This window comes from Podarcis bocagei, assembly GCF_964188305.1.
Source record: "Podarcis bocagei genome assembly, chromosome: 2".
Classification (NCBI taxonomy): Eukaryota; Metazoa; Chordata; class Lepidosauria; order Squamata; family Lacertidae; genus Podarcis; species Podarcis bocagei.
In genome coordinates, this window is record NC_138126.1 from 39,793,769 (window position 1) to 39,821,559 (window position 27,791).

The following is a 27,791-nucleotide window of genomic DNA, read 5'->3' on the forward strand; positions in this document are numbered from 1 at the left end:
AGCAGCAGCAGCAAGCAGGAGAACCGGGAGCAGCAGCAGCCGCCGGATTCGGCCTCGAGGCGCCGTCGCGAGAAGGAGCGTCGGAGGCGAGGCGGGCGAGGGAAGGGAGACGAGAAGCGTCCTGGTTGCTGCCTCTGCCGCCGCCGCCACCACCTGCACCCCCCACCCCATCATGCTGGCGCTGTTGTCTCGGCTGCTGGACTGGTTCCGGTCGCTGTTCTGGAAGGAGGAGATGGAGCTGACGCTGGTCGGGCTGCAGTACTCGGGGAAGACCACCTTCGTCAACGTCATCGCGGTGAGATGCGTGATTCCGCTCCCCGGGGTGTCCCTACTTTGCCCCCTCCCGCCTCTCCTTTGATGCCCGCTTGAGCTGGAGATGGGCGGCTGCTCTCGCTCCTCCCCTCCTTGGCCCCAGTCAAATGCATGCACAGTAATTTTTCCACTCGTTGTAGAGTGGGGTCGTGGGGTTTTTTTGGGTGGGTGGGAGAAGAGTAACACCAAATTGTCATTTTAAAGGCCCCGCCCTCGGCTTTCCCTCCGTCTCCTGTAGCCCATTGAGTTCTGCCCCGTGCGGGGGTTAAAAGTCCCAGCACTTTGGGGGAGCATGCGAGGGGAAAGGCCACGCCAACTCCTTCGGATAGGGTAAAGGGGCTCTTTCCACTCTCTTTCCTGGGTGGGGTGGCATTCAGACATGCAGCTCGCTCACGTGTTCAGCGGTACAGCCAGGGGACAGGAGAAGAGTTTAGGTTAGGGACTTAGAATTCTGCTGTTTCCCGGACTTCGGCGAGCCGTGGAGGTTGGGGTGGGGCTGAGCCAGGTGATGCTTTCGCCCACTTGGTTGCCTCCAGACACTCAACGTGGATGAAAGGAGTTCTGGAGGAGGGCAGGACTAGGGAATGGTGGGTGGTACCCTCACTTGCCCAGCCCAGTCATGTCTTAGTCAGGTCTGAAGCTCTTTGCAGAGCAAGCCTTGTTTGGGATGGGCAAAAGAAGAAGCTGCAACTCTTCTCCCTGAAGCTGCTATAATCCTACACTCTCTGGGTGTGACTTTCCCAAAGGAGAACACTTTTCTCTTCCCAGTGTTTGTAGGTGCCAAGTGATGTGGGAGGACCAAGGGCCTGCCTGGTTTTACCTGACTTTGCTTTGGTTTGGAGATGACTTCCTGAGCCTTTCTCTCTCTGGAGGAAGTTAACAGTTGAACATGTTGCTCAAGATTAATAATACAAAACCAGAGTGCACTCAAGAGTGGTCTTAAGGTGCCACATGAGTTTAAGCAAGGATGGGCCTAGCCAATATTTGGAGTCTATCCAGAAACCCTATGTATGTCTGAGCTCTTCCAAGACATTTAAAATATAAATGTTATCTATTTTGTTTGAAGGTATTTCTAGGGCACCTTTAAGGGTAAAAGAACCTTGCTAAGATGACTTAAACCCTCTGAAGGGCAACACTTAAGCAATTTGTGGTATACTCGAACATATATCATCTGAGGCCCTTCTCCAGGTACATCCTCTGAAATAAGTTTTGAACGCGGTGGCACTGTCTTTTTGGCTGTGTCTATGAAGGGCCCTCCCCAGCGAAGCCTGCTTGATGCCAGTATTAACATCATTTCGGTGCCAGGTTGACATACCTCTTTTCCCAGACTCTTCAGAAATTTCAGTCTTTCCTTTCTTTTTCTTTTGTTTGTATTTTGGAGTATCATTTTACCATCAGTTAAACCTGATGATGGTTTTTAAATTGTTTATGTAAGTTACTACTTTTATTGGATGACTACATGTACTTAAAGTAATCCATGTGAGTTTGAATGACTCTAGGAGCCCTGTAATGACTGATTAGGGTTATGTTTCATTAACCAGGGCAAGGGATATCTGTAGAAGGTCTTTCTTTTTTATTTATTGACACTATTCTTATAAGCAAAAAAGCTCACTTAGACTGCATAGCCTGAACAGACTTGATACGCAAGAACACTTATTTGCCTCAAGGTATCTTAATTAGCACATATTATAGATGAATATTGATCTTTTTAACTGACGTTTCATACTTGTATTCTAGTTGTAAAGCATCATTTTCGCTTCCAGGGTTTTTGGTGTGTGTATATATATCTTTATGCCATCTGTAGATATTGATAGTTATGGTAAAATCAGGACCAATCCATTTGGAATACTTTGCTCTGAGTAAAGGGGCTCGCTCTGTCTTAAGTTTACCCTTTGGGGAGAGCAGAGTTGGGTGAATTGCATTCAGCTCATTCTCCTGGTAGGTCAAAGTAGCTTTTCCCCCTTGGCGCATTAACAATAGGAGGGTGGGGTCAGGTTGCTGTTTGAGATGGGGCAAGAAACCTTCCACAATGGACTCAGCTGCAGAATGTGCCTCCCGGTTTAGCCATTAACTTGCTTATCTATGCTGAAGTTGCCTCATAAAAAGCTTTGATGATGTCTTTCTAAATGACTTGATTGCATCACTTCCAACAAAAAAGATGCTACATTTTCTTGATTGTTTTGTGCCTTTATCAGGGGCATGCAACATTGTCTTGCTAGAGTAAATCTAAAACAGTGCTCTTATTTTGGGGGACAAACTGGCCTCTACTTACTACACTTAAGATCGTTTTGGCTTTGGTAGGCCTACTGCTGCAGCAAGCTGCTTCTGTCAGTTCTGTAGGTTTCAATGGTGGCAGTTTGTTGGATAAATTTAGTTTGAAATATGGTTCTAAAAGACAACAAAACAGCTTCCTTGCAGGCCTGGGAAATGCTTTCTGGTCTGTGCTGGCTTGGCAGACCATTGGAGTGTAATGTACTTTGCTTGTAGACATTTTTGTCCTGTTTGTTGCTTAGACCTTGCCTCAAACACAGTAATGAAACTTCTGAGGGGATCTTGTAAATGAGATCTGAAACTGCTCACATTTTTCTTTTCTAACAGTAGTGCTTATGACAAAGAGTGAGCAAGGAATAGTTTGGAAAATTAAGAGTGTGATCCTTAACCATGTTTGCTTGGAAATGATTTGTGTTGAAGTTAGTAGGGCTTATTCCCAAATTAGTAGGGGTTAGGTCTATAGATGAAGTAGTCCTAGCATTTTTTCAATTTTTTCATGGAAACGTCTTGAGTCTGAATCTTGACAGGATTGCATCTGTAAATGCTTCTAAGCAACTAGAATGATTTAAATATCTTCTTGTGATCCAGCCTGAGATCTTTTGATAAAGGGCAGTATATAAACAACAGCAACAACATTTTGCACGTAAGCTTTGTGTTCATTAAGTTCAAAGAACATCATTGTGTGGTAGACATATGCTCCATAATAGTGATGGGCTCATTTGAGATGACTTCTAAATACAGTCATACCTCTGTTTATGAACTTAATTTGTTCCGGAAGTCCTGTCTTAAACCGAAACTGTTCTTAAACTGAGGCGCTCTTTCCCTAATGAGGCCTCCCGCCACCAGTGCCCTTCCACCATTCGGATTCCATTCTTAGACAGAGGTAAAGTCTGCAAACCGGGACACTGCTTCCGGTTTTGCGGAGTTTGTAAACTGAATAGTTCATAAACAGGGCTGTTCTTAAACCGAGGTACCACTGTATTCCAAAGCTTCCAGGTTCAGCACCTACATTGGGATATCCTCTCTCCTTAGCTGAGATAATATAATCAGAAGATGGCCATACCCATGTTCTCCTTATCCACTGGGGATATGTGTGTGCAGCAGCACCTAGGAACTGGGTGTATTTAAGTCTTGGTCTACTGACAGACCAGTACCCGATTTATGGTAGATCAGCTACTGAGATTATTGCAAATAATACTGGACTAGTGGATTTTTGCCTACCTACTAAGACTTATGTTCATACTTGGAACACTTAGCACAGATCATAGCCTTGATGCGAGTTCCTATGTATGCATGCTTGCTTTGTACATTTTTATACTTCTTGATGGATCATGGGGGTTCTTAGGCTGTGCTGGAGGGAAGGTTGAAATCAACCCATACTGTTGTCTTGGGGGGCAGTTAGCAAATAAATAAAAACAAAACAAAGCTTTGTGAATAGGGATAGTTTAAGCAAGTGCTGAACCATCACCCAAAGGCCAATATGTGTGTTTTTGTGCTTGAGTGCTACCAAAGGGCGTGCTTGCCCTGAAGGCTTCTTAATTCAAAAACAAACACTAAATGCACAAAATATGGCCAAGAGGTTGATGCATCATTTCATTAATATCAGTCCTTGACTGCCTTGCATTGCTTGTTTTCAGGACTACAGGGCACATCTGCTATGTTGTTGACTTTGAACGAATTATGGAATTAGAATGGTGACGCAAAAGGGCTAGGCTGGTAGAGTGCTTGCTTGGTAGCTGCTTGCTCAGTGCTAGGGTTGGGGAACCAGTGGTCTTCCAGATGTTGCTGCATGACAACTGCAACATCTGGAGGACTGCAGGTTGGCCACCCTTCAGGTACAATGACTTCCTTTAAAGGTAGTATTTAGATCTACAAATACTAAACAAATATTTTATCCAAACCTCTAAGGTAAATTGGAAGCTAGCTTTAACTTGGCAGATGTGGTGGAATTTGTTAAAAACATGCTGTTATTGGATTAAATATCTTTAAGCAGAACTTTTTGGTTCTTACTGGCAATGCAAATCACAGAAAGGGAACCTGGTTGAATGTATAGCAGATCCTATGGAAAATTTTACTGTTCCTCTTCCTATAAACTGAACTAAAGTTGATAAAATATTTAAGACTAGAGAGTTGCTTCTTTTCCACCCATCAAGAGTGTTGCCATATTACAACTTAAACAGGGATAAAATAATCCAGGTATGTGTTGAATACTGGGAATCATACCCTCTTGCCAAATCATAGAAACCACTGTTGGTGCCTAGATGATAAAATAACTGGATATCTTTCCAGCCCAATTTAAAGGAGTATCAATTTCTTATGTAGAAGTAATGTCCTTTTGCATTTAAAAAGTAAATAATTTAATTTAATTTAATAGTTCAGCCTGTTAAAGAAAAGTACCATTCAGTGGAAGGGGTGTGGGAAGGATTGGTTCTTTGAATTGAAATTGTGTACCTTACTGCTTGGTTGGGATCTAACACATCTCTAGACTTAACTGGGTGAAATCTATTAAATATGTATTCTTGTAAACTTGTTCTTGCGTGAAATTAAAGAGCATTGTCGGCTTCAGTATTAAACTTCAATAGTTTGTGTTTCTGTCACTTGGACTGTAGGCTAGTGACGATAGGAATCTTTATTCTGTGATGATTGCAACTGATAAGCACCTAAAAAATACAGGGTTGAACATAAGTCATACCGTAGACCCATTAAAAGAATGACTAACTTAGGTCTGCTCATTTCAGTGACTCTACCCTGAGTAAAACTTGGGTGGGTACAATCCACTGTGCTTCACCTTGGTATTGGGGATCTATTGCCTACAACTCCCATGATCCCTAGCTAGCAGGACCAGTGGTCAGGGATGATGGGAATTGTAGTCTCAAAACATCTGGAGGGCCAAGTTTAAGGAAGAGTAAGGCCAAGAGTAAAGTTCCCTATCCTTCCAAGGTAGGTATAAAATATTGAAGGCTAATAACTTGCCAGCCTGACAACTCAGTTATATATGGGTAGTCTGGTAGTAAGGATTTCAGTTAAATATAAAAATGGCTAATAGAAAAGACTTGACTAATGTTACCTGAACTTGAACAACATATTAACCACCTGCATTATTACTATTCCATTAATAATAAGGTCAGGGATGTTTGTGTGGCATGTGAAGCTTGAGTAGGGAAAGAAGCTGATTCTCTTTAATTTAAATGACTATAGGCTGCAGTCTTTTACAAGCTTACATGTGGGTAAGTTTCATTGAATTCAACGGGGCTTGTGTCTGAGTGTGCATGTTTTGGATTTCACTGTAAAAGTAAGATAGTGTGTGTGGGCTGGGAATATATTACAACTTTTTTAAAAAAAGTACTTTCAGCTGGGCATTATCATTCCAAGTGCCTGCCTGAGCAACTTCAAGGGAGCTAAGCTAGCCTAAATGCTTCCATACTGGGACTAAATGTTTTGAGAGCTGGATTCGCAGATCTTTCAATTCTAGGAGAAAGGCTGGTCATTGCTTGGTGTAGGCTCTTATCCAGTCATCGGCCAAACTGGATCATTACTTGTTTTCTGGACAGATGTAATAATAGCATGACTCATGAACGGTGATCTAATGAGGGTGAAGTCTGGCTTCTTTGTGATTGCAACCTCCTTTATCTGAACTCCAGTTATTTAAGACTGCTGAAGTAATCTTCAATTGCTAAGCAAAAACTTGGGATTTAGGGAACTTGGGGTGCATTTTTAGAAATACAAACTAATACCAGTCTATGAATATCAGCATACTGATTTTAAAATCGATAAGAGAAAGCAGAGCTGTATCTGCTCTCTTAACCTTTTCTGAATATCCTTGGTAGTAGTTGACTGGCTTCTGCGGAACCCTGTGTTAGTTTTTGGCATTTGGGGAATTACCCAACTCAATGTTTGTAGGATTAGCATTGAGAAACCTGGCATCGAAAATGCTGTGACAAGCCTTTGGCGAGGAGAGGCCTTTCTCTGCTCTAAATGCCCCTGGATATCTTATGCACGACGGAACATGCTGCAGTTGTGGATGGAAATAGAAGTGATGAGGGAACTAATGACGTGGCTCTTGTAGAAGCAACCTCCTCCTGCTGTGTCACAAGTAGCAATGACACTGTACACTTGCTGCTGGAGGCTTCAGCTGTCTGTGTAACACACAAATGCCTCCAGAAATCTCTTGGGCAATAAAATAAAAACCATCCTGTCTGCCTGTAGGCACCCTTGTTGATTATACAGTGGTACCTCAGGTTACATACGCTTCAGGTTACAGACTCTGCTAATCCAGAAATAGTGCTTCAGGTTAAGAACCTTGCTTCAGGATGAGAACAGAAATCGTGCTCCGGCAGTGCGGCAGCAGCGGGAGGCCCCATTAGCTAAAGTGGTGCTTCAGGTTAAGAATGGACCTCCGGAACGAATTAAGTACTTAACCCGAGGTACCACTATAGTGACATCTTTGCTTCAAAGAGGGGGAAGTTGCAGCTTCTCTTGGCTTCCCCGAGTAGCTTGCCACATGAAACCCTGGTGAGGGTCTTTTCCCCCAACATGAAGCTTGTGATATTCAGTTTTTGTATCAGCTGCTTATCCAAACAATTAATACTTGGGTCACTACGACTTCATGGTGAGACGTATACAGATTGACTAGCGTATCTAAGAAGATACTGGTTTTGTTATGATGTAACCCTAAACCATGACTTTGTGTTACGGGGGATAAGCCTCAGAAGCCTCATAGAATCATAAAATCTTAAGAGTTGGAATGTACCCAAGGGTCATGTAGTCCAACCCCCTGCAATGCAAGAATCTCAGCTAAAGCATCCATGACAGATGGCCATCCAACCTCTGCTTAAAAACTTCCAAGGAAGTAGAGTCCACCACTTTTTGTGGGAGTCTGTTCCACTGCTGAACAGCTCTTACTGTCAGAAAGTTTTTCCGAATGTTTAGTCAGAATCTCCTTTCTTGTAACGTGAAGCTATTGGTTTGAGTCCTACCCTCCAGAGCAGGAGAAAACAAGCATGCTTACTCTTCCATGTGACAGCCCTTAAGATATTTAAAGATGGCCATCATAGCTCCTCTCTTTTCCAGGCTAAACATAACCAGCTCCTTCAAGCGTTCCTCATAAGGCTTAGTTTCCAGACCCTTGATGATCTTGGTTGCCCTACTCTGCATATGTTTCAGCTTGTCAACATTCTTCTTAAATTGTGGTGCCCAGAATTGGACACAGTGCTCCAAGTGGTCTGATCAAGGCAGAATAGAGTAATACTGTTACTTCCCTTGATCTGGACACTATACTTCCAGAATAGCGTTAGCTTTTTTTGCTGCTGCATCACACTGTTGACTCATGTTAAGCTTGTGGTCCACCAAGACCCCTAGATCCTTTTCACATGTACTGCTAGTAAGCCAGGTGTCCCCCATCATATATTTGTGCATCTGGTTTTTCCTGCCTAAGTGCAGAACCTTACATTTGTCCTTGTTGAAATTCATTTTGTTAGTTTGGGCCGAGTTCTCCAATCTGTTACAGTCATTTTGAATTCTGATTCTGCCTTCTGTGGCCTTCACATTTCTCCTTCCAACCTCTTCTCTGGCACAACCACGAGAAGGGATATGAAAGCTTTTGCTTACATTTTCAAACTAACTACAGCTTGCTGCGCCATCCAAACCTGGACAAGCTATAGTTATGCTAACTATAGTTAGCGGAAACAAGCCCACGTCAAGGGATAGTCTATGGAGCTGGATTGTTTCCACTAATTGTGGTTGAGGTTTAGGGCTCAGATGTAACACTAGTTGGTGTCCGTCTATCTTGGGAGACAATGGAGGAATGTACCTTTGGGGGTGAGGGCAAGCTGCTGGAAGGTTGCAGCGCCCGCTGTGGCTGTAGAGACTGATGCAGGAGGGACAGCTAGAGTAGATGGTGTCCAGCTGTGCTGCTGCAGATGCACCATGAGGTTTCTTTTTTCTGCACTCCTTCCAGCGGTCACTGCTCTAGTCACTGCTATGCATACATGACCTGGCTGCCTGTCACCAGGCACTACAGTCATCTGCAAAGGATTCTCACATGGCAGGGTCTGGAAAACAAGCCTTATGAGGGAGTTTAGCCTGAATTATACGGGTCTGAGAGGAGATAGGCTAGCCATCTTCCAATATCTCATAGAAGATGGAGCAAGCTTGTTTTCTCCTGCTGCAGAGGAGGGTAGGATCCAAGCCAATGGATTCAAGTTACAAGTACAGTGGTGCCCCGCAAGACGAATGCCTTGCAAGACGGAAAACTCGCTAGACGAAAGAGTTTTCCGTTTTGGAGGTGCTTTTCAAAACGAATTTCCTATGGGCTTGCTTCGCAAGACGACAATGTCTTGCGAGTTCCTGCTGGGTTTTTTTTCTCCCCCCCCCCTTTTTCTAAGCTGCTAAGCCGCTTATCAGCTGATACGATCAGCAGATAAGCCGCTAAAAGCCGCTAATAGCGCTAATCTGCTAATCCGTCAATGGGCTTGCTTCGCAAGAGGAAAAAACCGCTACACGAAGAGAATCACAGAACGGATTCTTTTCGTCTTGCGAGGCACCACTGTAATGATTTTTTGACTAAACAGGAAGAACTTTCTGATGGTAAGAGCTGTTTGACAGTGGAACAGACTCCCACAAGAGGTGATAGACTCTCCTTCCTTGGAGATTTTTAAGCAGGGGTTTGATGGATGTTTTGTTGAGATTCCATCTTTGCAAGTGTTGCGACTAGATGACCCCTGGGATCCCTTCCAGTTGTACAATTCTATGCTGCTGTGAAAAAAACAAGGGAAAGTTCAGGCTTCCAAGAGTGACAAGAACATAGTGAAAGGTTGTGCAGCTTATTGTAGGAGACCCTTGACTAATTGGCCACTTCTGATGGGGATTGATGACTCTAGTGCAAGATGTTTATGTGGTGTAGCTTTTCATGAATGCTGAAATCAAACACTGGTGTGTTTATGCCTCCGTCAGTCAGCTGACCTGGCTCCTCAACATCACTCCTGGCTTTGTAAGCAACATGTGTTAATCAGCAGCCATGCTTTTTGTGCTTGCTTTAGTTTAAAATCTCCTGTCAGAGGGGCATGGTCACTCTGACAGGCTATCAGTGAGCAGAAAGGGCCGCATTAAAATTGAAATAATGTTATGACTGTGAATGCAATAATCCTGCTTGCCTTTTTATAACTGAAGGCATCCAGAGTCTAAAGAACCAAGTGCATGTTTGCATATCGCTCCCACATCTGAAAAGACAGGGACATGAATAGGACCACAACATCTCTATAGGTCTCCAAACAGATCACTGTGTCAGAATTCGAGGTGTTGTAGTGATGATCAGTGTCCTACTAGACCTGGAGAGGCCCAGCATTAAATGCCCATTCTGCCATGAGGCTTGCTGGCTAAACTTGTGCCAGCTACTGCCTTATCTTACTTCACAGGGTGGTTGTGAGAATAAAATGGGGGAGGGGAGGACATTGCAAAGCCGTGTTGACACCAGTGTGTGTGCATCATTGAACACTCCTGCATTGTGCCGGTGAATCCAGTTGAGTAAAATGGCTTCTTGATCCTTACCCTCAAAGTTCTACTTGGGACAGTGTTGCAGAGACCTTTATGTAAGAAATTACAATCTTTAAAAAAACAGGTGTCGCTGTTTATACTTCACAACTTTTTTGCACTACAACTTGCTTTTCCACTCCCAGAGTGAACACTTGGCTCCAGCTGCTAGTAGCCTTGGGACTACAGAGCTGGAGGGGAAAGTATTATTTGCAGTGTTAGAAACTGGGATATAAAAGCTAGGAGCCAAATGGCTTCTGGGACCTGGCTTGTGGGTGCCAAAACAGAATGTCTAGTCGCCATGGGGGGTGGGGAGCAGCAACACTTTTATTATTTTTATAAGCATGAACTAATATGCAATTCATATAAGAGACATTAATACCACATTTTATCAGAAATTGTTAATACATGCTTAATTTGGTGTTTACAATAAAAATATTGGTACCATACTTCAGTTTTCAAAACACTGTACTCTTTATGGTTAAACTCCATAACATATTGTCTATCTTTAACATATACTTCGAGGCTTCAGAGCACGTACATTTCAGTAATCTTTGAGTGTTAGCTAGCTGCAAAAAATAGCACCTAGACTTTTTGAGGTACTCACAAATGGAGAATCTTTAGGGGCAAAATGTGTCTGGCGCCCTGCTAATTTCGAACTCTGATTATTTGGCCATATGCATCTGCCAGGAGTCTCTTACTGCTGAACTGTTTGGGATTAGGGTGTGGTGGTGTTGCAATCTGCTACATATGGTGCTCTGAGAGTAGTGGAAGTCACTCATTAAAGCAACATTTCCTCTTTTGGATACTTCATTACATGCTTGTTATTGCATAATTTAATATTGCAACAGCATTAATCTTTGTTCTGATACTAGCAATAGTCGGTGTGGAAAACTGGAATGTTCCAAATGTAGTGGGAAGCTATGGATGTATGTTTCTAGAACTGTGAAAAGATTTTTTACCTCCCAAGTTTAGATCATGTGTTTGGTTTTTGTCCAGTTTTACAATGAATTTTTATTGTGTTATTCTCTATGGTTTGTTTTTATGCATACTACTTAGAAATGCTTAGGTTTAAGCAGTGTATAAATGCCATACATATGTATTTACACACACACACACTACAGTAGCCTAACAATAGGACAACTTTCAGAAACTTGTTCTACTGGATGAGACTTTAGGTGCAACATCTGTCCAGGGGTTATCACTCTAGATCAGCCTTTCTTAACCTTGGGTCCCCAGATGTTTTGAGACTACAATTCCCATCATCCCTAACCACTGGTCCTGTAAGCTAGGGATCATGGGAGTTGTAGGCCAAAAACATCTGGGGACCCAAGGTTGAGAACCACTGCTCTAGATGGTGGTTCCCCGGACTACCCTAAACTAACTTGAGGGTTAAGCAAAATGTGTGTACTAACTGCTTTCAGTTTGAGCACAGCAAACTATGATCTGACAAGTACCATATTCTTTACATGGACTGATAGTTAGGTATGCATTTGCGTGGTTTTAGTGAATAATATATAGGGATACTATGGTTCTGTAGCGTAGTGACAATTCTTGGAAGACCTTTTTATGCTGACTGGCCAACACAGCTGATTGAAGCTATTTTGATTGGCCAGTCATTTTAATGATTGTTTTGCACTGTTTATTGATTTAGTGTGTTTCTTACGCTGCCATTATATTTCTGTATATAAGTACTTCTATATATAAATAGTGTTAAAATCTCTGTTGAGCCCCTGGTGGTCTTGGGAAAGTTGTCAGTCTCTTTGCTTGAGTCGTTTCACAAGAAAACCTTCTGCCACCCGGATCTCCCTGGAAGAAGGGTGCAGTATGGTGCACGTAGAAGTTTACAATTATGGCTTGTAAGCACTGTAAATCTTCGGTCGAGTAGGTACATGCATATGAGAAAAGAATAAGCATTTCTCATGTAAGATTCAGAGACTAAAATTTCTCACAATCTTAAAATTGTAGGTCTGTCAGTGTATGCTGAACTTGTGCTAAATAAATGTTAATGTTTCTGCAAGTTGTCTGGCATACAGATTTGGTGATGCTGTGGAGAGAGCTGAGCATTAAAGAAGCAGCACCACACGTGTTGTAGGATTATATTTACTTGTTAAATGGCTATCATAGCTGAAAGACTGCTTGGGTAATGAAAGATGTCTAGCAAGCAGGGTGCAATAACTTGCTTTTCAAAGCAATCCTAACTTTGATTCTGCAGAACATACTGAAGCTAATATTTTGGCGACTGGCTCTAGACAAACCAATAATATAATTCCTGTGTTGCTATATTTTGTTTAGTAAATTTATCTCCCACCTAGCTTGCATCATGGCATGCAAGGTGTCATACATTGCATCCCCAGGCAGTTTCCTACCTGGGCACTTTGCAAACAGAAATTTACTTAGCTTCAGCAAAATGGCTGCTTCGTGTACCGTCGGGCAGTGACCTACTGTGGTGGCCTTGGTCAATAACTTCCATCTGAATTGGACAGAAGCACTATAACCATTCATTCTTCTGGACCTCTCAGGGATGCTTGATATAGTGAGGTCATCAGATCCTTTTGGATAACTTGATAGACATGGGAACTGAGGGCACTACTTGCCATTGGTTCCGCCCTACTTGATGGAGGTGCTGCAAAGTTTTATCATATGCTTGCAACACCTGTACACATCTATGGGGAAAGATGTCTAAGCATGTGATGTCATTATTATGCTGATGTTGCCCATCTTCCATTTTCATCAAATCCAGAAACAGTGGGCTCAGTTTTTGAAAAGATGCTAGCCTTCATTCAGCCCACATCCATGCACAAGCAAGTTCAAGGTTAAGAGTTTAAATTGCTAACCTTGGGTTTCTTAGTCAGATGTTTGCCTGCCCTGGGGTTGCCCTCTCCCTCCTAAAGGACAAGGTGCATAGCCTGGAAGTTCTCTTAAACACTGGCTTTTCTGCTTGGTTTTTAAATGGTGGTGACAATCTATTATACCATTCACCAGCTTTGATAGAGTTCATTTGGAACAAGGGTTTGGTGCTTTGGTAACTATGGGGCAGCCTTCTGAACACGAGGGCACCTCCCATATGTATGTCCTCAGTACTTGAAAGAGATGCTGGAAGTGAGGGCATAGAGCCTCACGTTTTTCATGGAGGCGTTCTTGCTCTGTAATGTTCCACCTGTTGCTGCTTTTTGACAGGTAATCACAGTACAGTATTTTAGGGAGGCATTTTAGATGCATAAGGATGATTCTCTTCTCTGCTACTCTTATGCAACCTGCTAACTTTGACATCATGGTACACTCGTATAACTTGTTCTCCTACTTTGCTCTGTCGGCAGTTTCCAGTGCTTTACATGCATATTCTGGCAGCATTTATTTGCACATCTTTTGCACATTTTAACAATTACAATGGATCTAAAAGTTATTTTATGCTGTAATAAAAATAAATAAATAAATAAATAAATAAATAAATAATACCCCGCTCATCTGGCTGGACTTCCCCAGTCACTCTGGGCGGCTTCCAAATAAATATTAAAATACAGTAATCCATCAAACATTAAAAGCTTCCCTAAGCAGGGCTGCCTTCAGATGTCTTCTAAAAGTCTGGTAGTTGTTGTTCTCTTTGACATCTGGTGGGAGGGCGTTCCACAGGGCGGGTGCCACCACCAAGAAGGCCCTCTGCTTGGTTCCCTGTAACTTGGCTTCTCGCAGTGAGGGAACCGCCAGAAGACCCTTGGTGCTAGACCTCAGAGTCTGGGTAGAACGATGGGGGTGGAGACGCTCCTTCAGGTATACTGGACCAAGGCCATTTAGGGCTTCAAAGCTCAGCACCAACACTGTTAACGACCTCAGTTCCAAATCTTTCATTGCAAAATTATTTGGAGTTGAGCAAGTCCATCGCACATGGAAATGACTGTATTCCTTCTGATACTTCCAAAACTGGTATGTTTTGTTTAACTACTTTGGAATAGTAATCTGCTTTGTCATGAGCTTGAAAGGGTGTATCCAGCACTTGCTCTGCTAGCGCAGCAGACTTCTGCTTGCTCAGTGGAGCTTTCCTCTCTCCTTTCTCCTGCAACCCCTCAGAATCTGCTCCAGAGGGTTGGAAGAAGAGGGGAGAAGAAGAGAGAATCTCACTGGGCAATTGGAACTTGATGTGTGTGGCATTGGATATATCCCAAAGTACAGTCAATCCTACTTTTGTAGATAAAAATATTCCCATTTTGCCATATAAAGTCCAATATGCCAAAGTAGACTGATCTACCAGCATTCTGTCCCCAGCTAGTCAATGTAATTAACTTGTTTCATTTTGCAATACAAATAAAGTTGGCTCTTGTATATTCTGGGAATTAATCATTTTGCACTGATATATATAAAACTAGGAATCTCTCTTTTTTTATAAGATATTTATTAAAGTTTCAAAAAAAAAGTTACAATAATAAATATTCCCTTTTTTCTTTTTTTATTCTTTTTTATTATTATTATAAAACTAGGAATCTCAAGTGAATACCTTCATTTTAAATTCCTGATGCATCATTTTAGAAACTTAAACCATAGAAGTACTTGGCTTGTCCATCTTTGATTTAAACTTGATAGACTCATATCTGTTTTACTGTAGAATTTGGGAGGAGCTGGATCACTATTAAATCTGAAGTTTTATATACAGTCATAGGAAACTTACTTGGGCTAACCTCATTCTTAATAAGCATTTAGTGTTCTGCACTCAGGACTGCACCATAATTCTGTAAACATATAGAAGTGTAGGATTCTCAATTTTTAATACTCAGAAAATTAGTATCATAGATAATTTTTACCACATAAAATTTTGCAGCATGCACAGTAAGTAGTAAGTTAACTGGTAGGTGAACAAAAAGTTTACAAAATCATTGTAGTAGTGTGTGTATCTTTAGCCTTACTTAACCTTAATTTAGTGGTCATATAAAATAGGATCATACTAAATAACAAAGCTGTGTAAGGAGCACTAAATCTAATGAGTGTTGTTTCAGGTTACTTCCTGGCTGTAATCTTCCTTTGAAGCATCAGTTTTAAAATACGTTCATGAGTATATTTTCCAGTAACTCAGAGATTATAGGTCTCTAGCTGCCTGCTTCTAAACGGTCAGGTGATTCCCTGGTCACGAGTAGGATTACAGACTCATGACCACTTTGACTTTTATTTCATTTGGTTAAACTGAGGAAGTGGGTAACGCTGTAAACTAAGAGCACAAAGGAGAAGCTACCAAAGTAGAATAGGGAATGGAAAGAAATGGCCACTGTTCCCCCCCCCCCCCTCCATGGCAGAATAGAGACTGATAAGTGTAAAATTCGGGCATCTTAATTCTTGCCAGTCCTGTTCTTATAATTGTTTCCAGGCCTTAGCATTAGTTCTTACCTGTAGGATTGCTTTATTTGGTGACACTATATATAAGTTGAAGTAGGATCACATTGGACTTCACTGCTTTGCCTGCCAACTTTAAGCTTTTTCCACTCCTGTAGTACAGGAGGTTTCTGGTTAATGGATCACCTGTTGAAAGGGTCACCTGAGCTGAACACATTTTGCAAGTGCACTGCCAAGTGGGTTGTAGTCGGGAAAGAAATACAGTGGTACCTCAGGTTACATACGCTTCAGGTTACATACGCTTCAGGTTACAGACTCCGCTAACCCAGAAATAGTGCTTCAGGTTAAGAACTTTGCTTCAGGATGAGAACAGAAATCGTGCCCCGGCAGCGCAGCAGCAGCAGGAGGCCCCATTAGCTAAAGTGCTGCTTCAGGTTAAGAACAGTTTCAGGTTTAGAACGGACCTCCAGTACGAATTAAGCACTTAACCTGAGGTACCACTGTACATTGGTACTTCGGGTTACAAACACTTTGGGTTACAAACTCCACTAACCTGGAAGTAGTACCTTGGGTTGCAAACTTTGCCCCAGGATGTGAATGGAAATTGTGTGCTGGCAGCAGCGGGAGGCCCCATTAGTGAAAGAGCGCCTCAGGTTAAGAATGGACCTCTGAAACAAATTAAGTTAGTAACCTGAGGTACCACTGTAATTCTGTCACACACACACACACACACACACACACACACACACATTTTTGAGCAGGAGAAGGCAATGTTGTGCCCTCCAGATGTTGTGGACTACAGTTCCATACAACATGAGCTATGGTAAGGGATTAGAATTGTAGTGTAGTCTACAACATATGGAGGGCAATACCTACCCCTAGTTTAGAGCTTGACAGTGAAGATAACATAACATTTCTGGCTTTTCTTGTGAAAGCTACTGGCTAAAGCTTATAAAACAATATACTTCCAGCTGATCAAAAGGTCACTAGTGTGAGCAGAAGATACTACCATTTGCATGATAAGGAGGAGTACAGTGGTGCCTTGCAAGACGAAATTAATTTGTTCCGCGAGTTTTTTCGTCTAGCGAATTTTTCGTCTTGCGAAGCACAGTGTCGGAAAAGTTTTGGAAAAGCTTCAAAAATCACCAAAAACCTCAAAAAAGGCTACTGCACCGCGTTCTATGAGTTGCATCCTCGAAGTCAAGTCGCAACTGTATTAACGGTGTTAAGAAAAAGGAAACAAACTTGCAAAAAACGCAAGACGTTTTCGTCTTGCGAAGCAAGGCCTTAGGGACATTTGTCTTGCGAAGCAGCTCAAAAACCGCAAAACCCTTTTGTCTAGCGAGTTTTTCGTCTTGCGAGGCATTCGTCTTGCGGGGCACCACTGTATAATTTCCATCAGTAGTCCTCCTTGCAGCATCACACACTGTTCTTGAGGGTGGCCCTCAGTAGTCTTCATGTGGTGCTCATGTTCATTTGTGACATGGATCACTTGAAGTCTATCTTCTGCTTTTCACCTTGGATATTTCTCTCCCCCCCATGTGATAGTTTAGTACAATGCAGTTTCACTTGTGGTGCGTTGAGTGGCAGGTGTCTAGCTGAGCGGTTTGACTGCAGAACAGGCACCTACCTAACATTTGTTTTTATGTGGTTGTGCTTAATAATATTGGCTTTGAAAGTGAAGAAACCTGCAATGCGTCTTTGTATTTCGTAGATCTGGTGCTCTCCTTTCCTAGTGATGGTATACTAAGATACACTTGAAGAAAACAAATCTATGTGTGTCTCTCTCCAAGTGTTGTCACTTGGATTGAATTAAAACAAGGTATTTATCCATAGCCAGTCACACAAGAGCAGAAGGTTGTTTAAACATTTATCAATTAAAAACAATTAAACAGTACTTGCTTGTAGTTCATAACTCAGCAAATTGATTGAATCAATGCAAACTCTTTGTGTGGATCTACTTTGCTTTTTTAAGGTACAGGGACATGTTCAATGCATTGTGATCATAGTATAATGTTCACTACTTTAATGTGCTTGTGAAACTAGCAAGCTGTGTTTCAGTAAGTAATATAAAATTGGTGGGAAAGCTCTAAAACAGCACAGTGCAGGACTTCAAGTGTTCATTGAGTGGTAAGGGCAAAAACTTACAAATGGCTTTAGCGGTGCTACCGTGGGATAAGGCCCATTGCGTCACTGTAAAATGGCTTTTAAATATGTCTGTCTATATAGAACATACAATCTACAACTGAAGTGATGAGTGGCAGCTAATCATACCAGTCACAATGTTACAAAATAATGTGTTAAGTGTAACATCAAGACTGGACTTGAAATGCACTGACTGGATCAGGCCTTTCCTGTACAGTGGTACCTCGGGTTACATACGCTTCAGGTTACATACACTTCAGGTTAAGAACTTTGCTTCAGGATGAGAACAGAAATCGGGCTCTGGTGGCGCGGCTGCAGCAGGAGGCCCCATTAGCTAAAGTGGTGCTTCAGGTTAAGAACAGTTTCAGGGTAAGAACGGACCTCCGGAACGAATTAAGTACTTAACCCAAGGTACCACTGTATATTATACCAGACTCATGGCCAAAGAGCTTGGTGATAGCCTTGCTTTGTATTCTTTAGTCTCAAAAGAGCAGGCAACTTGAAGGGAGAATAATATATACAGGGCTTTGCCTAAGTAATCTTTTGCAGGTGAGTTTTATGTGTGTGTTGGGGTTGAGTTAAACACAGCTCATGGTATCTGAACCTACTCCAGCATTGTTGCTCAGTCGTGGTCTGCAGTAATCCATCTGCAGCACAGTAAACCTTACCTTGAAAAAATATTCCCCAGATTCTTCAGGCTCAGACACATCCCAGAGTAGTCTTTCAAGTTTAATACTCAGAAATTATGCAATTAAATGCTAGTAAAGCTTCCCATGATGTGCATACGTTGTTCAGGTTCTTCCAGATACTATCCTGTCACACCAAGGAGTTGAGAGTACTGTTTTTCTGGTAGATAACCCGCTTGAAAAAGATGTGACATTCTGTCCAAGTTGACTAATAGTTTCTTAATGTGATTGCAGGAAAATTGTTTTTGGGAGTGGCATGCTTAACTTGCAGGTAGTGCTAGGAAGCTTGAGAACTCTTCCTATGCTACCTTCATAAATCTAGAGGCCCTTTGGGGTCATTGTATGTGATTCAGCGTATGCTGACTTACTCCTTCCTTCCTCCCCTCTGTTGATGATGCTCATGGCCTCTCATGTGATCTTTGTTCACTGACTGTCTCAACTGCAAACTTGTTCATTCTGAAAAGGATGTTGGAAAGAAGCATGAAATCTTGGTTAGAGCTCTCCTACATAATTAATTTTCTATGGCACTGCAACCATGATTCTTGCATCAGTGGGAAAACATGTAGGCACATGTTTAGCACAGCTAATTAAACTGCCTGAGAGATCCTCTGCCGGACCCTACTAATGACTGTGCTCTTTCCTCTCTTCAGTCAGGTCAGTTCAGTGAGGATATGATTCCTACAGTGGGCTTCAACATGCGGAAAGTTACCAAGGGTAATGTCACAATAAAGGTATGTTTTTCTAGTTTATGAAGGCAAATACATTGTCCTGCTAACCACTTCTCAGGAAGCAGATGAAAGGAGACCAGTTCAAGCCTGGGAGGGCATAAAACCTTTCCATTCTCCCACCCATTCAGTCCCTGACTGCTTCTCGTACCCATCATCCTATTAATATTGTCTGCTGGGCTCAAAATTTGTAATAGAGGGCACTGTGTGCAACACTTGATGCTGTTTCGAGCTTGCAAGTTATTTACGCTGTTTTATATGAATCCTGGGATGTGGGTGGCGCTGTGGGTTAAACCACAGAGCCTAGGACTTGCCGATCAGAAGGTCGTTGGTTTGAATCCCTGCAACGGGGTGAGCTCCCGTTGCTCGGTCCCTGCTCCTGCCAACCTAGCAGTTCGAAAGCATGTCAAAGTGCAAGTAGATAAATAGGTACCACTCTGGTGGGAAGGTAAACGGCGTTTCCGTGCGCTGCTCTGGTTCGCCAGAAGCGGCTTAGTCATGCTGGCCACATGACCCGGAAGCTGTACCGAGATGAGCGCCGCAACCCCAGAGTCAGCCGCGACTGGACCTAATGCTCAGGGGTCCATTTACCTTTATATGAATCCTAGCTTCCTATAGTCGGTTGTAAGCAATTGATAACTTTTAAAAGGCTACCAAGACAACTGTAAGCTTGGTTGACACCCCCCCCCCGATGCTGCTGTCATTATTACATTATAAAGCAGGGATGCAGCACTTGCAGCCCTCCAGATAATTGTGTAGGGCTCTCAGCTCCTATCAGCCTCAGCCACTATGGCCAGTGGTGGTCAACAACATACAGAGGGCCATAGGTTCCCCATATCTAGTATTGAAGGATAGCTCTTTTTTAGGATTATATGCATTTTAGGGTAGTTAGAGGAAATCAGGCAATGGGTTACTGCAACTTGGGTGATTAAGTGTGCAGTCCTACTTCTGTGTTTAACAGGACCTGGCTGCCCTGACATACAGTTACTGGGAAAGTGTTAATGGGAACATGCACAACCCCCATCAGTCCAGTTGTTCCTTAAGGTGGGGCCTGCAAGATGCATGCTTCAGGGTTCACGGGCAGGTGGGGCAGCTTTTCAGCACATCAGTGGACATTTTGGTGGAAAGCAGAGTGGCAAGGTTTGGAGCTCTACTGTACCTCTTTCAAACTGCCCACAAAGAGAAAGAGCATTGAAACTGGCTGCTGCTGTTCATGCTGCATAGGAGGAGTGCTGATTGCATATGCAGGTAACCCCCTATTTGTGTGGGGGTTGCGTTCCTGGCTGTCCCATGCGTTGATGGAGCCCACATAAGCCCACCCCTTTCTGCCTCCAGGTCCAAAACAAACCTGTGTCGGTGGTTGCGCATCAATTAAACACACTCAAAAAGGTCGCTGCCTGTATCAGGTTTTGCCACTGTAACTGTGAATTAGGGATTAGTCCTCTATTTGTGTTACTTGGGTCATTCGTTCTACAGATGTAAGAATCTCCCACAACAAATTTCATATTGCAGTAAAAACAATATTAGTGGAAAACCTGCTTTGTTACTCCTCCTGGCTGACAAAATGCTTTCAGTTTTTTGATCCACATAGCTTCCTTTATGACTTGTATAACATCGAGTTCAGTTGTTGCAATTTTGTATTCAGCCTCCAGACATAATTCTCCATTTTGTCTCTTAAAAAAGATCTGGGATATAGGAGGACAGCCACGATTCCGAAGTATGTGGGAACGCTACTGCAGAGGAGTAAATGCTATTGTGTAAGTATATACATCTTGTGGTTACTTGGTTGTGGCTGCATTTGTTGTGTTGTACCTAGTTCTTCAGGTGTGTTACTCTACTGCTAAGTTCTACTCTTTTACTGTTTAGCTATGTGCTTGCAAACTGTGCAAGCTTGGGTTTTCTTTCATTTGAACTCTGTTAAATTTCACTGTCTAAGGAAATGCATTAATCGCTTGGTAGCATTTATTACTTATTGCTATTATTATGTATTACAATTAGTCAAAAGTGCTTTTCAGAGCACTACAAAAGTATGTCATTTAAAAAACTGACTGTGTTGTATAGGTACACAGTACTTCTACAAAAACCTGGGATCCTGTACCCTAAAAATGGTGGATGCTGTTCAAAATGAAGTTTCTCAATACCATGGCTTGTCAATGAAAGCTTGACAATTAGTTTATATGAGAGCCAGTGTGGTGTAGTGGTTAAGAGCAGTAGACTTGTAATCTGGGGAACCTGGTTCGTGTCTCCGCTCCTCCACATGCAGCTGCTGGGTGACCTTGGGCTAGTCACACTTCTTTGAAGTCTCTCAGCCCCACTCACCTCACAGAGTGTTTGTTGTGGGGGAGGAAGGGAAAGGAGAATGTTAGCCGCTTTGAGACTCCTTCGGGTAGTGATAAAGTGGGATATCAAAACCAAACACTACTACTACTACTACTACTACTACTACTACTACTACTTCTTCTTCTTCTTCTTCTTCTTCTTCTTCTTCTTCTTCTTCTTCTTCTTCTATTTATTGTAAGCAATTGAACAAAAACCTTTTAACTGGACTTCCAAAGCAACATCCAGTGCATAAAAGTAAAACATTGAAACCACAACTTATATAAAAAAGCAAAGGCATGTTCTTAACATACAGTGCAGAGGAGAATGTCTAGTCTAGTGAATGCTCTGATCCCAAAAGCGTTATCAATCTCTCTAGCAAATAAGACTTGCATATCTACTTCCTGTGATTCCACTTAATTGTTCTTTAATCCCTCACAGGGATTCCCAGCATGATACCAGCAAACTGCAAACATTAGATCATACTCTAACACAATCTAGTTCACACTGCAGCACAGAGTCTCTAATCTACCTAGTTGCCTACTGCAGCAGCTACTGCTAAGGTTAATATCTATGGCTTTACCAGGTTGCGTATGTCCTCAGCACTGACCCGTTACCAGTGAGCTATTTTATAACCTCTAGCAATTTTGCTAGAGTTACTTTGGCTTAGATAGGATTGCCTTACACAAATGTTTTATATTGTATAAACCCGGTGGTCACTTACTGAACTCCTTTAACAGGTATATGGTGGATGCTGCGGATCGTGAAAAAATAGAAGCCTCTAGAAATGAGCTGCACAATCTATTAGACAAACCACAGCTACAAGGAATCCCTGTAAGTTGTAAACATCTGGCCCTTTGTCCCATACAAACTTTTAAGGTTTTAACTTGTTTTGAAAGGAATTCTACCTTGTGCCCAAATCAGTCAAACTCCACTTGTGTTTAGCTTCTGCAGCTCCATCTGTTCCATGTTCTTAAGCATGCTTTTGACCTTCTACTGAATCAAACCATTGGTCCATCTACCTCCTGGTTATCTATAATGACTTGGCAGTCGCTCTCCAGAGTTTAGGCAGGAGTCTCTCCCAGCCATTTCTGGGAGCTCCATCCCTCTTGTATTAATCCTTGTCTGGAAGTTTCCATAGTAGAACTAATACACTACAGCAATATACCCAAAACATGAAGGCTATTCAAATGTTTCCCAGAATGGAAGCTATTAATGTGAAAAGTCTTAAAAATAACTTGTTAAGAGGTTTTGACAATCTGTGTTCAAAAAGTTTTAGTTAGCGAATGCTGCTAACTGAAGAAGCCCACTATATACCTAAACTTACCAGATCTGACTAGGGTGCTATGGAAGCGAGCCCTCTGGTTTTGCTTCTTGCTTGGTGTGCTCACATCTTGCTCCTTTACTGCCTCTGCATGCAGTTTCTGTGCTGCATCTGATGGGACGACTAGTGGCGCCAGAGTGTGGGGTCCCTTTGAAGTCTCTTCATAGGTTTGGTTTGAATTCAAACTATGTCTACAAATAGATAAAAGCCTGAGCTTGTTGAGGCTTAACTGCCTAGAACCTGAAACTTTAGCTCTTTCACACCACCGATTTATTCCCTCTATGCTCTGGTTTACACAAAATTGGGCAAGTAAGTATCTTGTTTTAAACAGAATGTAAGCTGCCTTCACATGAAGACGGGGTACAAATAAATACAGTACCTTCTCTTTTCAGGTTCTAGTACTTGGAAACAAAAGAGACCTTCCCAATGCTTTGGATGAGAAGCAACTTATTGAAAAAATGTAAGTGACTAAGTAATTATATGATAAGATGCTCTGTGCTGACTTGCTGTGTTCAAAATTTAACTTGTTATGGTAAGAGGGGTGTTGTCTAAGAGACTAGTTTCAATATTGTAATGTGATTCTTAGGAATAGTGGTAAGATGGCTTTCCAGTGGGTTACCTTAGAAATATTCCTATTAACTACAATTAGGGATTATCACCAATGTGTTCCTGTGCTGCTTCTCTTCCAGGAACCTGGCTGCTATTCAAGACAGAGAAATCTGCTGCTACTCCATTTCCTGCAAAGAAAAGGACAATATAGGTAATTAAAACGCATAGGTGCTAACTTCCACTGGGTGCACAAATTGGATTCATAAAGGCTGTTCTTGCAAAACTGCATGCATCCTTTCAGACATTTAGCAGTTCATGCCAACACATATACTAGCATTTTTTATAAATTCAGAACTGTGTAATTAACTGACTGTGAGACTAGATAGACCAAACATATGGTTTCGTAAAAGTGAAACTGGCAGGTCACACTTCTGAGCTAAAATATGGGAACTCTGAGTTTAATCTCTATAAGGTGTCTTTCCTTGAATACCCTTGAACTGACAGTGTGCTGCAAATGTTTCTGTTCCGTCCTTTCTTCTGCCCAGAGCGGTGGAATTGGTCTATGGCAGCACCTGGGTAATTGGAAAACTACGTATAAAGACAAGGAAAAACAGGCTGATCACAAACAGTTCACTTAAAATGTGGCTTGACAACCATATGTCAGGAGTGCTCTGATGGTGTTTCCTGCTTGGCAGGGGGTTGGACTCGATGGCCCTTGTGGTCTCTTCCAACTCTATGATTCTATGATTCTATGATTCTATGAATAAGACTGAAATCTGTTAAGCAATATAGTCTAGTAAAGCCAGCTTGCTTTGGATAGATTTGGACCGACTCCAAACCAAAGCCTGCTTCTCTTGAAGCTTCAGGTCCATTTCAGAGGGTGGTTCTTGGTTTCAGTTTGTAAGTCCTGTTTGATACATTTTTGAACCACCTACAGGCTATCTCTCCGTAAAAGGGTGGTGGGGGAGAGTGCTGTGGCTTTGTGACTGATGGCTTCCATTCAGGGAATGGCTTTTCCGGGTCTCTCCACCCCCTCTTCTTTTGGGAGGGACACTGAAGCAACCTAACTTCTAGCTGTTCAGTATTCTTAAATAAGTGTTGATGCTCCTAAGAGTCAACTTGCCATCACTAAAGGATTTGGAGTTGACAATTGGCATTTTGTTTGACCTAATAATCTGCTTATTACAGATGCCATCCTTTAGATTCTAGTTTTTAAAATTAACTCTTGATTTTGTTTGTGTCTGCCATGTGTTACTAGGCTAGTTGCTTTCTGTCCCTCCTGCAAAATATATGGCCCTAATCAGGACTAGGAAAGTTCATTTTTTAAAGGAACTAATTCCAGTTCATGTTCATCGCTTTACAAAACTGTCTGTTTCAGTTCAAGTTCATCCAAACTATCCTTGGCATTTTTTCCAGCATTCAGAATGTTACAAGCTGGTGTGCTGAAGTATAAAAGTTATTTAAGAAGAAAACATCAAAATATGCACACACAGACAGCAATGTGACTAGCTTTCCCCAACAATTATGATCTTCAAGCTTAAAGGCCCAAAGAAAGAGGCAAGAAGCATGTGTAAGAAAATGAACTTGAAGATGAACTAGAATCAGTTCAAAGCTGCACTTCCCAAAAAAATTAATTCACATTCAGCCTGGTGATTATGGGAACAACTTTCAGGTGTAGTTCAGAGATTTTTGAACTAATTCAGTGGACTTCATTAAACCAAACTAGTTCATTCCAAGCACTGGCCCTTGTAGAATTTCATTTAGTTGGTTGTTTATAGGTCTATAACTGACTGAATATATAGCATAGACTGTGCCTACAATGTTCTTCATGATTGTGTGACTTAACAGGTGTGTGTATGTACACAGCATTTATGTAGCTAAACTTACGGCTGTGCAGAGCATAGTGTACATGCTCATTTTTTCTTTTAAGTATCCACCTCTGTCCTAATTAGGTTTCCCTTTCTTAATGTGACTTTGGTGCCAACTGTTGCCTGCCTATTATTTAGCACTTTTTGAAAGGACAGGTAGTAATAGTTTGCCCCGAAACCTATCCAAAAAACTTTTGCCAAGATGCCTGGGTCCTGGAGCTTGGCAGCCCTATGAGGTATTTCTGTAAATGGATCATTACTGGAACACCTGCCTGCTATTTTCCTATGGCCTCCCCACACCCAAATCTGGAAAAGAAAATTATTACTTACATGTAGACCCTAGTCTAACCTTTTTGAATATAAATCTGTGTAGATAAGTGTAATCTCCTTTTTAGATTGGATGTTCAACTGCAGGAAGTAGAATATCTAAGATAAATGACAACTGTTTCTTTTTCTTCTAGATATCACACTTCAGTGGCTTATTCAGCATTCAAAGTCCAGAAGAAGCTGAAATATCACCGATAACACCCTCAGTTGGCCATAGTCTGATTTGTCTGCTCCTTCCATGATGAAATGTTATTCAGGATAGTCCTCCTGTATCCAAGGAATTGCCTTTTTTCACAGTTCATGCCTCCATGTGCACTGCTGAAGACTTATATTCCTACTTCTGTCATAAAAATTGGCTAGAGTTGTCATGAGTCGTGCAAATGTTTTTTCTTAGTTCATCTAAGCAGTGGCAGTGGGTGCTTCTCCCCTCTCAAAGGCTATCATTAAATCAGTGTGTTTCTGCTCTGGTCTTCCTGAGCCAGGTTTTTATATTTGATTGTCAACAAACTTATTTAATTCTTATATTTAGTGGCTCGTTGAAGATGCTGACACAGGGCAGCGCAAGGATTCTAGCACCACTTTATTGTGCTTATAAAGCTTTTCAAACACTGTTTAAATGGGATACTAACTTTTTTCTCTCAGATGCATGTGTGATATGTATTGTAAAATGGTTTGCAATGGAAAGTGCCAGGCACTAGATATTAAATCACTAAATTACCTTGAGTTTCTCAAAACTTCCTTCATTCTAATGAATGAAATGTCCAATTGTCAACTTTTGTATCTGTGCAGGTCATTGCTAATGACTTTATATGCTGAAATTCTTAAGGGGAATAGAGTACTTTTGAAATAAAGCTTTCAAGTGTTTGAACACACAAGCAAGTCAAACGAACCTGGGAACCTTGGACGAGACTGAACAATCACACCTTGTTTCTCGAAATGCTTTGCAAAGTCTGCATGGCACCCTGATGGTGTCAGACTCCCAGCACAAAATAATCGTATCGTTATCTGGCTTGTCCTCTTAATGGAATAATTGAGCACAGTTGCACTTGGTGCTAGGAAATGCCTAGGCTATTGTGACAACTCTAGATTTGCCTGCTTTCTCGGTGTGTAATCATGTGTAAAAGTCCACAGGCTAAGAAATGTTGAATGGTGTCTTGAAGCACAAGAGAATCAATGAACTGATCCTGTTTCTTGGTTAGCTTCTACACAGCATAGAGGTGTATGAATCAAACTGTAACACTACTTTTGTAGCTTTACCTTCTTGGCAATGTCAATATTTAAAGGGACAGACTTGTTAAGGCTGGTTTTCTTCATACAATGTCGATGTAGCCCACTGTATGCATACAAATATATGGTACACCTGCTTGTGTTGCCCCCATTGTTTCGTTTGTTTTTTTTAAGCAGCACCTGCATGTACTTGGATGTTGCACTTTTCAGAGTCCATGTTAACACAGGTTTGGTACATTTAAGGGCACGTTCATAATATGTCTTTCAAGGACAAAATGGTTTCTCAAAGGACAGATATTTCATACTGGAACCCCCCAAGTACTGCGATCAGCCATGGTATAGTATGCCTTTGCTAATCTGCATGTATGGCAAAACTCTTCTCGTCTTCTACTGGCATTCCTGTGTTACTTACTTTCAAAGGCTCTATGCCAAAAGGCCACAGGCCATGCCTTTACAGTATCACATGGAGTTTGTAAAAGACTCCACAGTGCTATCAGGTGGTCTGGGGGAAAAGTAACATGGGATCATACATTAGCCGCAATAGCCGAATATGTGTGCATTACAGGCAGAATGTATGAAGACTCATTAAAAAGTTACAGCAGCTTTGCAACAGCAATTGGACCAAGTTGACTTAACACACAAATGTGCCCCACAACAGCCAGTTTTGCTTTATACTGCCATGGCCTTACTGTTCCCATACAAACTTGCTGCACTGTTGCACAGACACAGCTATTGCTTCCATTAGCAAATTGAGCTTTTTTGCATTTTTAACTTCATATGTGCTTCTATAAATCCTGTATTGTTGGTGCTGTAGAGACGAGGTCAATCACTTGCTACTGTAGTTGACTACAGACTGCTACACTTAACTAGAGAAACTCTGCTTGTGCCTAAAAATAAGGAAGCTGAACTAGAATGTGTCAACTTTTCTTCTTCTTCTGAGAATCAAATTACTGTTAAAGAAACTGGCCTGTTGCTGAATTCAGTGTGGGTTCTTTTTTTGTGCATACTTCACAGCTTTCAGCATTTCGACATCAAAAACCACTATCAACTTTTTAATCTGTGCATTAATCTCGGCATGTGAAGAACTTATACATTTACCAAACTTTGTAAATATGTGAATTTTTTTATTTAGGTGGATGGCATTTTGTTTTACTGCTGTTTAGCTTTAACCAATAAACTTATGTTTTCAGGGTTA

The 27,791-nt window shown here is 41.8% G+C and overlaps 1 protein-coding gene across 1 annotated transcript; it reads left to right on the forward strand.

The window, feature by feature from the left end:
• ARL8B (ARF like GTPase 8B) lies at window positions 1-27,791 on the forward strand. Its single transcript, XM_081184381.1, has 7 exons — window positions 1-295; window positions 18,911-18,991; window positions 20,669-20,742; window positions 22,042-22,135; window positions 23,018-23,085; window positions 23,315-23,385; window positions 25,504-27,791. Exons 1-7 carry the CDS (start codon window positions 173-175, stop codon window positions 25,551-25,553), a joined length of 561 nt encoding a protein of 186 aa, XP_081040507.1. The 5' UTR covers window positions 1-172; the 3' UTR covers window positions 25,554-27,791.

What these genes read in the sequence shown, in the direction of transcription:
- ARL8B (XM_081184381.1), top strand. Translation starts at nt 173, where the DNA reads ATGCTGGCGCTGTTGTCTCGGCTGCTGGACTGGTTCCGGTCGCTGTTC. An exon ending in CCTTCGTCAACGTCATCGCG is followed by an intron (nt 296 to 18,910) that starts GTGAGATGCGTG and finishes TCCTCTCTTCAG; the next exon opens with TCAGGTCAGTTCAGTGAGGA. An exon ending in AGGGTAATGTCACAATAAAG is followed by an intron (nt 18,992 to 20,668) that starts GTATGTTTTTCT and finishes CTCTTAAAAAAG; the next exon opens with ATCTGGGATATAGGAGGACA.